The sequence below is a fragment of the Chiloscyllium plagiosum genome, unplaced genomic scaffold, assembly GCF_037043375.1.
Source record: "Chiloscyllium plagiosum isolate Xiang-an unplaced genomic scaffold, Cpla_swu_hap1 HiC_scaffold_37, whole genome shotgun sequence".
NCBI lineage: Eukaryota > Metazoa > Chordata > Chondrichthyes > Orectolobiformes > Hemiscylliidae > Chiloscyllium > Chiloscyllium plagiosum.
In genome coordinates, this window is record NW_028270175.1 from 75,770,550 (window position 1) to 75,781,127 (window position 10,578).

At 47.4% G+C, this 10,578-nt stretch overlaps 1 gene segment (V, D, J or C); it reads right to left on the reverse strand.

The window, feature by feature from the left end:
* LOC148139845 (Ig heavy chain C region-like) overlaps positions 1-7,604 on the reverse strand; it is a 32,170-nt gene extending 24,566 nt beyond the window's left edge. The window contains 2 exon segments of the C gene segment in view: positions 5,084-5,201; positions 7,210-7,604. Of these exon segments, the coding sequence occupies positions 5,084-5,201; positions 7,210-7,604 (513 nt within the window).
* Between the last annotated feature and the right edge of the window lie 2,974 nt (positions 7,605-10,578).

Below are 10,578 nucleotides of genomic sequence, written 5' to 3' on the forward strand. Positions count from 1 at the left end.
GCCCGAAACGTCGATTCTCCTGCTTCTTTGATGCAGCCTGACCTGCTGCGCTTTTCCAGCAAAACATTTTTGAGCTCTGGTTGCTGGTGTAGTGAAGTATTTGGTCAGTGTTTGTCGGTTTTCTGTATACGCACGTTTATAGTTCTCTGTATTTCTTTCTTTCCACTGTGACATCCAGGAATGCGAGTTTGTTGTCGACTTCTTCCTCCTTTGTGAACGTTATGCCTGTGAGGGTGTTGTTGATGATGTTAAATGTCTCTTCTATCTTGTTTCGTTTTGTGATGACAAATGTGTCATCTATGTAGCGGACCCAGATTTTTGGTTTGATGGTTGATAGAGCTGTTTGTTGTAGTCCTTGTAAACGGAGATCCCATCGGTGTGCCGTTGGTTTGTTTGTAGACTACGTTGTTGAAAGTGAAGTGAGTGGTGAGGCACAGGTCTACTAGCTTCATGATGTTTTCGTTGGTAATGTGATTGATGGTGGTTGGTGCATTTGTAATGGTCTCTTTTAAAAGTATGGTAAATGTTTCCTTTGCCAGGTCGATGTTGATGGAGGTGAACACTGCTGTTACGTCGAATGAGATCATTGCTTTGTCTTCCTCTATTTTGGTGTTTTTGATAATTTTTAGGAATTCCTGGGTGGAATGGATGGAGTGCTGTGACTCTTCTATCAGGTATTTCAGTCTTGCGTGTCGTTCTTTGGCCAGTCTGAAAGTTGGTGTTCCGGGTACTGCGTCTATTGGTCTGAGGGTTTATGGATTTTTGGTAGTCCGTAGAATCGTGGGGTGTTGGTCCCGTCGGGTTTCATTTTCTGGAATTCTGTCTTGTTTAATTGTCCGGAATTGTGTAATTTTCTTAGGAGATATGCAATTTTGTTTCCTCGTTGTGGGGTTGGGACTAGCACCACCTGTTTGTAGATGTTGGTCTCTGCGAGTAGTGCAATGGCTTTTTCGATGTCGTCTCCTCTGTTCAGGATGATATGGAGATGCTGGTGTTGGACTGGGGTGTACAAAGTTAAAAATCACACAACACCAGGTTATAGTCCAACAGGTTTAATTGGAAGCACACTAGCTTTCGGAGCGACGCTCCGAATGCTAGTGTACTTCCAATTGAACCTGTTGGACTATAACCTGGTGTTGTGTGATTTTTAACTCTGTTCAGGATGACTGTAAGTCGACCTTTGTATGCAGGTAATATAACGATGTTTTTGTCTTTTTTTAGGTTTTCTAGAGCTTTCTTTTCTTGTGTGTTCAGTTTGCTTCCTTCCCTCTTTCGGCTCAGAGTAGGTGCCACTGTCTGTCTGATCGTTTGTTGCGTTTCTTCCATGGACAAAACCAACGTCATCTACAAAATTCCATGCAAGGACGGCGACAAACGCGACATAGGACAAACAGGAAAGAAAGTTAGCCACCAGGGTACACGAACACCAGCTCGCCACAAAAAGACACAATACTCTCTCCCTCGTAGCCCTTAACACGGATGAAAAAAGTCACAATTTCGAATGGGATAACACATCTACCCTGGGACAGGCTAAGCAAATGCATGCGAGAGGATTTCTCGAGGCCTGGCACTCCAACCACAACACCATAAACAAACACATAGATCTAGATGCCATCTATCATCCCTCAGAAAATGAACAAGAAATGACATCACCCCAAGAACCCCATCCAGGAGAAAGATATAAATAGAAAGCAGGAGACAACATCTTTGCTTCACTTGGAGGTCGCCACTGATGATGGTACCTAACCAGGTAACGAAACGTCTGGATATCAAACCTACAGCTCAGCGAGGAAACCCTACAAAATCCACTCTCCTCCTGCCATAATCAACCCAGTGACTGATTGCATTCATCTAGAAGGTCATTGGCAGCTGATACAAAGAAGAATTCTGCCGCAGCAAATGCCCCTGCAATCACCTCACCATTCTGTTTTGAAAGCATGTCGCACTTCCTACTTGTTTAAATGACACAGTGTTGGAAATGCATTTTAAGTTCCCAGGAACTAGGGTCCTATCAACATTTTCATGCTGATGAGAAAACAATCTTTTACTGTCACTGTGGGACTGGGTTCCCATTGTGCATCAGCCCAATTTAGCTGCTCTATCTCCTACAAAAGAGACGACACTTCACAAGTCTTTCATTTGCATGTCAAGAACATTCAGATATGTCGAATCTCGCCTTAACAACGAACAGAAGGACCAAAAGCAGGGCAATGAATGGAAATCGACCATTCCTCTCCCCTCTAATTGGAGAGAAATCAGTGGGAAAACCTTCCATCTCAGCAAGCAAACCTACATCCAGAGCCAATGTATTATTTTTATATTTACAATGGTGGAGAAATTAGTGTTGGCTGTGGAATCAGCATTTTATCAAAATTTCTCATTTGCTGACAGCATAAGCGAGGAGTTTGAACAAGGAGACCCGAGGGAGTCTCAAACTAGTGATGGGAACTGAAACCACGCTGCTGGTATCACACTGTGCTACAAGCCAACAAGCCGGCTGATTTAGCTAAATCGATGCTATCTAACAGGGCTGTCAGAAGTGCGAATGAGTCATTAAATTCCTTGCTACCCACAGTGCAATTGAACTGCCGCTCCACACAATGTGGCTCAGTCAGAATACTAAAATGTTGTATCATTTGTGGGAACAAACCCATATCTGCTGAGAGTGAATCCCTTCCCACGCAAGGAGCGTAAACGTTTCTCGATATTGCGAATATGATAGTTCTCACTGAATAGGGATGACAAAGTGAATCCCTTACGACACTCAGTGCAGGCCTCTCTACAGTGTGGCCACTCTTGTGTATCTGAAGCTTTGCTGATTTAATAAATTCCTTCTCATACACGGAGCAGACGAATAATGTCTCTCCAGTGTCAGGTCTACCGGGTCATATTAGGTGGGACTGTAAAGTTCATTACTTCACAAACAGACCAAACAAAACTTCTCTCCCTGTGATAAAGGCGTTTGCGTGATATTAGGTTGAATCCACAAGAGAATACCTTCCAATCTATGGAACAGCTGAATGCCTTGTCCGCATGTTAACAGGTTGTTGTTCAATTAAGAACTTTGAATTTAACACCTTTGCGGATCTTTAAGTTTTTTTTTTCTTACCACAGTGTGGAAAAGGATCTGCAACCATGCCTAACCACAGCCTGACGGATCAGAACATAGAAACTCAAGCCTGTCCAAGCAATACAACGAACACCCAGAACGCCTCAGCTTTGACCGAACAGTCTGACAATGGAAATCATACATGACCACAATCATTCGCAGATCAGGGAATATACTTCCCAAGACAAACTAACAATAAGCTTCGTAGACCCGATAAACACAGCTGTCCCAAAGCCCTAAGGGAAGTCTTGTACCCCAATGACATCAAAGCCACACGAACTCTGGTCAGACTCAGACGCACCAGAATACCTTGCTCATCACTGGAGAGCAGCAATGGAAACACCTTATTGACAAGAAAAGATACATTCTCACAAACCCACGAAGAGAGCTCGAATCTTCTGATCCTATTATAAAACAGTTTGATGCTGCTAGATGCTTGATTGTATCGACATTCAGGACATTCTTCGAATGACTGTTTTGTTGTTACCACCATCGTAAGTTGATTACTAGACAATCAATTCAATTGTATTTTCATTATTTTTAACTATCAGAATTGTAGTATATTCCTATAAAACCTGGCTTGATTCTCATCTCGGGGAAGAGAGTTTCGCAGACCTGGAGAGACCGTCTGTTCTGCTTCAGCTTGGTCAATTTCTCTTCTGCGATATCGCCATTCTCATAAGCTACTTGTTAATTTAACTTCGCTCTGAGTTTTGTGATCTCCGCTTTATTGAGCTAATTTCTCCGATGATTTAGTATAGTTTCGACAAACTATAATCTCCACAGGTAAGCGAACTTTGATCTAACTTTAGCCCGATTCGGACCTGGTGGCCAACCCTGGCCCAGTGGGTCATACCTACAGCAAAAGTCTGGACGACTGAGAAGGGTCGGCACAATTCTAATCTACCTACTGCGCCAATTCAGCATTGAGAAACCATGGCCTCGACCTGATAAGGTAGACGGGCAAGCTCTGAAATTGATCAACTAATCTTTTACCCAATTCGCAGACGCGTGGTTTGAGTTGAGCCAGGGCTTCTGACGTGATGCTGATCCAACCAGGGAAAAGACGGACGGACAAGGGAAGCCTGGCAAAATAGAATAAGAGATCGCTGATGAATGTTTTCGCTTGAATCCAAAGAGATCCTCAGCTCGAAGCAAATTGACAGGGGCGCCACCAGTTCAATGTTTTCTGTCTTGTGTTTTTTGAGTGCTTGTTTTGGATGTGTCTGTTTTGTGGCTGCTGAGTGCTTGTCTTGTCAGTTTCAGGTGTCTCTTCTAATTGTATTTATCATTCAGATAACTGTTTACAGTGTGGTCAGCGAATACACGCTCAATTATACTTTATTGTTTGACCTGTCAATCACTCACTGCCTGTGTGTCTTGTGAGTGCTCCCTCTGTCATTTCTCGAAGCTGAAGTGCAGTGTGAGCAGTCAAACCAGGACGTCCAGTACGCCATGGGAGCAAGGAAATCCACCCTCTGCTGGGAAGTGCTTTCTGTGGGAGATGGGCAACCCCAGCCACGCGGTGAGAAGGACCCAGGGCCTAAGTTGAACAACACGACGTGGAGGAGGCGTGTAAATACGTGAACTTCAGAATAAATGTCGGAGATGCTCTTGTTGCACGTGGTTCACCGGCAAACAATGTGCAAAAAGACACGGGACAGTGGTTACTTTATCCTCTTTCGAGGACACCTTTACATCTGGCCCCCAGGAAATTGTCATATTAAAGGGGGTGGGGAGGTGGTTTCACTTAAATTGGATAAGATTGATTATTGGATGACGGTCATTACGGGTGGGCACGGTGACCCCTGCTTGGACATGCAGTGTCTTGCAAAATTTTGACAAATTGGCTAGCAGCATCAGACCACTAAGGCGAAAGACTGCTGCAATAACAACCCCCGACAATGGAGATCCTAATAATTCCAGACACGGTCACGCAGCCCTAATCCCTACAGAACCCGAAACTTCGCATACTGGCTCCAGAGCCAGACCAGTTGTTGAAGGAATTGGCTGCATTTTGTTTTTACTGCGCAGCCCCACAGCGAGCGCGCAGTGGGACACAATGGCCACTGGGCAGTCTGAATCACCACGTCTGCATATCACAAACGATAACACCAGACACACATGTACCACGAGTGTTGCCCTAAAATACAGGAAACGAACTGCCAGATTCCCCGCCATCATGAATGGGTCCACTCCTCAGATAAGACCTGGACCAGAGATTCAGGCCATTCTCCAAGATGCCCAGACCCGTTGAAGTGACTGCCCAATTCTACAATCTGCTACTCCAAATTTCCTCTAAATGCCACTGTCTGCCCCAAGATGTGCAGACCCTATTGCAACTTGCGCATGGGACCGACTGGGCAACCATTACCCCACTACTGACATCTCCATCCAACCGTGGGGCACCGTTGCAGACTGGGAAAAATGGCTGAAAAGTACCGTGAGCGGGGCAATTATGGCCAATGCATGTCAGCACGCCGATTTTGTGCTGTTACCCGGTGTCTGCAGAGAGAAGACGAGCCCTTTGCCCTCTTTCAGGAAATCTGGGTCTCCTTGGCTGATACTGCATTAGCAGAGAACGAAAATCCTGCCGTGCAGACCCGATATATGCTCACGTGTTCACGTTGCACAATCTCACTTGGTAAATGACAAGGTGGGTGGACAGTTTAACTGCACTTAATAACTTGGACCCGAATGGGCTGTTCTCCACGCCAATACAGACTGGCGCATTCCTGCGGAACACCCAACTGGATCACCACAGGTACACCACCTGTGCAGCAAACTAGGGCTATTCAAAAGAGACAGATCTGGAACAGTAGGAAATTGGGACACTGGGCGAAACAGTGCTGGCTCAGACTCAGGAAATATCGCCCAACCCCCCCCCCCCCCCCAACCACCCATACTCTCCACAGGCAGGACAATGGCTCACCATACCACAGAGACAGCTTCAACAGACTGCCTACACTATGGTTGATCCCTGTCCCTGTGCTCCAGAATCTAACTAGGACTGTCACTCCAATGCCCCGTCCGAAATTCCGATGATGGATGTGGAGGTGGGGTGTGCGGCTAATTTCCTTTGTGGTGGATTCTTGGGCCACCCACTTGTCTGTGCCTCCAGGCTCGTTACTTTCCATGAGTTCCAAAGCCGTCTGGACTGTCGAGAGCCACTCTCCCAAAACATTATCTTAAGCATTGGACCTGCCACGGTCACTGATACTGTTATTATTTCCGCCTCTTGCCCAGCTGTCTTCCTGGCCCGGCAGGTCTTGTGTAAACTGAATGCCACTATTCCACTGAGGTTCTCATACTGGAGACCCCGGACGTCAATTATTCCATGCTGCGGTCAAGGATTTCTGGTAGCTCTGAACCCTCCGAGCAAGCAAGCTCCTGCTTCGCATGGTCATGTTGCAAATGACCTACCCTTCGTTCTTCTCGACATCCTCCTTTCCCTGTTGCCAACGGGGGAATAGTCGATCCCCAGCTTTGTCTCTCCCTCGCAGGATATTTTCAGTGACTTTCACTGCACAGCTTCCGGTCAGCAGGAATGGGGATATGCTACATTCGCAGAACCTCACGTTGCCCTCATCTCCCCGCTAGTACTCACTAGCCTCTGCATTGTAGGACCACAGGGGCTGGCAGCAGAAGTGCAACTCATCATGGAACAGGCTACACACTTCTACAACAGCCTGATGGCAGTTGCAGACCTTTCCTTCATTGCCAGGAGCCCGTGGCTCTCCAACAATTTAAGCCTTGATTGTGATGTTGTTAAGATAGCGACCCCTCTACTTGGCACCCATCAGTCAGACCCACGTCCCCTTTGTAGATGTTGCCCCACTTGGGCAGGGTGAGTTTTGTTTGCATTGTACTCCAACAACACTCCAGGCCACTTTTACCACCCAAACCCCAAGCACTGCCTCCTCCTACAAAAGACCCATTTTAATCGCTGATCGTCCAGCATTACTGTGGGCACTGCATCCCAACCATGCAGGCCAAGTGATGTTCGCCCCACCACACGCTGGTGAAGGGATCAAGCTGGTTATTGACTGCCTCCAACAAAAGGGTTCCTAATTCCTGCGACCATTCCATGCAATACACACATCCTGCCCGTTCCAAAACCCGAGGGACCAGGGAGGTTGCGTTTTGTCCAGTATCTGCGGACTGTCAATGCAATTGTGGTGACCGAGTCTCCAGTGGTCCCGGACACTAACGCCATACTCACCCGCATCCCTGTTTCTGTTACGTCTTCTTCTGTGATCGACTTTTGCTCAGCCTTGTTCTCGATAAATTGTCCTCTGAGAGCCAGTATCTTTTTGCAATTATGTACTGCGGCTGCTAGTATGCATGGACTAGGCATCCCAGGGTTACACGAAGAGCCCCACTGTCGATGCTGCTGCAGAAGGCCACACTCTCTCCACCCAATACCTGACTTTGCTACAGCACCGCCCTTGATGGGCGATTTGTTGATGCCCTCCACCTCCGCAGAATGATACATTCAGGACAGTGTATATTACTCTGCTGTCTCGCAAAAGGTGGATACAGCGTTTCAATGGAGAAAATTCAACCATGCCAATTCAAAGTAAAGTACTTGGAATACAAACTCTCACATTCTTCGGGAGCTGTCGAAAGAACGAATAGCAGTCTTTACTCAGCTTCCCCCGCCAGCCACAAGAATCCAGTTACAAACTTTCCTGGAAATGGTGAGTTGGCAGGCTCTAGATCCAGACCACCGTGCTATTGATGAGCCCAAAAAGACGCCAAAGATGTAAAAGGCATTCACCAATTTAAAACAGCTACTAGTATTTGCTCCTGCTCTGGGGGTCCCATACTACACTTAGCCCTTCTACATCTATGCCAATGAATCTGAATAGTTTGCATCCGGAATTTTAATGCAGCTTCATTTGAATCTCAGACGCCCTTTTGCTTTTTACACTGTACATTTACAGCCTGTGGTATGGGGAATGCCAGCATGTTTGAGAGCTGTGGCATCAGCCGCAATAACAGTACAAAAGGCTACGCACATCATGCTGGATCACCCATGCACTATTTTGGTTCCCCATCCGGTCTTCCTCCTGCTAAATGTAGAACCAATACAACGTATCACTGCCGTCCGGAGAACTGGCGATGAGGTTGTCTTACTGTCCAAAGCTAACTTGTCCTACAGCTGCCTCTGCCTTGAACCCCGCCAACCTGCTCCCACTCCCTCATAACGCCTTTGCGTACGACTATCTAAACCTCTTTTATCAAGTCAGCACCCGCGCCCAGATCTCTCTGGAACAGCTTGAGACAACCCAGATCTCATATTCTTTACGAATGGACCCTCCATTAGGCCTTCAGACCACTGTACACTGGCAGTGTATGTCGTGTTCACCTCTTTCTCAATCCTGGAATCAGCTGTCCTACCAGATGGCATATCCCCACCAGCTGCAGATTTGTTTGCGCTCACTCGGGCCTGCATCACTGCAAAGGTTCAAACAGCCATCATTCACACTGACTCCAAGTATGTCTTCAGAATTGTCCACGAGTTCGGCACAGTCTCGAAACAGACATTTCAATACTTCTGCCATTGAGACCACTGCAATACAACGCACTAGCGTCCAACCTACTGCAAGCAGTTCTATTACCCTCTGCCCTAGCGGTTATACAAAGCACTGCCCATATCTCTGCCACTGCCACTGAGAATGCTTCGGCTGACTCAGGTGCCCAGGAAGCCGCACTGCACCCCACCATTTTTGTCCTGCAGGTCCCCCAGAATAGCGACGGCCCCAGAATTCCCAGACGCCATGGAGGCTGCACGAGCTGCTTAACAGGGTGCTACACTGCAGGAAAAGGACAGTTGGATCCGCATTCCGGCCACGCAGTCACCTTCTCTACAACTTCATGTACACCCCAATTGCCACCATATTTACCCAAGAGCCAACATACACACAGGCCCTTATAGCCCACAGTGTCGGCCACACGTGCAAGAGGTGCATGACACACGCTGTTACACAACCGTAGTAAGCACTGTGATTCGCTGCCGCTGCCCAAACCCTGCTGTCACAGGGCCTCGTTTGCCTGAAAAACAATGCAGGAAGTCTCGTCGCCAGGTATGACCACTTTCCAGTTCCTGAGCGGCCTTTCAGCCACTTGCAAATTGACTTTGCTCATATCCGTGAAAAGCAGGGTTACATACACATCCTTGTCATCATCCACATGTTCTGTAAATAGGAGGAGATGTTCCCAGCAAGAAAGGATGACGCATAGACAGTGGAAAAATGCCTCCTAAGGAATGCCAAGCACAGATTCTTGGTCCCCAGTAAACTAGATATGGAGAGGGAGACTCAATTCACTGCTCCTCTAACGACTGGAAATAACGAAGTATGAGGGATACCGTGACGACTCCATGTCTGCTACCATCTGCAGTCATCAGGCATGGTCGGACGGATGAATTACACACTGAAAACGACACGGATCAAGATCACGCATGACACATGACTTAGCTGGCCAGAAGCCTTACCCCCATTCTTTTACTCTATATGTGACCAGGCACAACTGGGCACACCCCATTTGAGGTGCGCTTGGGTGACCTATGCCCACCGCTACCAGTCCCGCAAAGCTCGCTAAGGACACGGCCCTTCTCTTGATACAAGACGCTCTGCTGAGTTACGTAGGAAATATCCTTTAGCAGGAGCATTAATGTAAAAACGACGATGTCAGAGCCGCGTTGTCCATACCCCAACAATTCCCAATTCATCCGTTTGGAACCGGGGGCAATGTCAAGATAAAGTCACGGGAAAATAAATCTCTCTCCCCTCGCTGGAAAGGCCAGTATCTAATTCTGCTGACGACCCAGACAAGTGTAAAGTAGAAAGACGGCCGAATGGACACACGCCACCCGCTGCAAGCGAGCTCCACCTCCAGTGAACAGGGACTAGACAGTCGAAGTCACCACTGGGAACACTGAAGACAGCTCCAGCTGCTTGCCACAGCCATCACCATCATCGCCTTCAGCCTGACCCGTCTGAACATGCCACTGTGGCCTGCCAGTAAACAGGAACAAGGGGCGAGACATTTTTTTAAAAAAACACCCTTTCTTGCGGGCCAACACTTTCCCGAGGATGGCTCATGGATATGCTCCACGATTTAATCAGACTCGCTGCTGGGACTGCACTCAGGTCCCCGTGCACTTTCGGGGGAGCAATCCCTTAGTTTCTATTGCCTTCATTGTCACTGACATGGGGATTGGTGGTTTGAACCAGACAGGTAACTTGAGGTCCCATCACTCAAAATACCTCCATCAATACCAACTATAGGGACAACAGCCCAGCCGGTTAGAGATCTTCAGGATATTACATGCCCAAATCGAAACCTTTCACATGAATCTCCAACCCGGACCATTAATGACACCACTAAACAAGGGTCACCAACAGGATCTATCTTTTTAAACAGCACACAGCCGTCTGGAAAGGGTTCTGGCTGGAGACAGT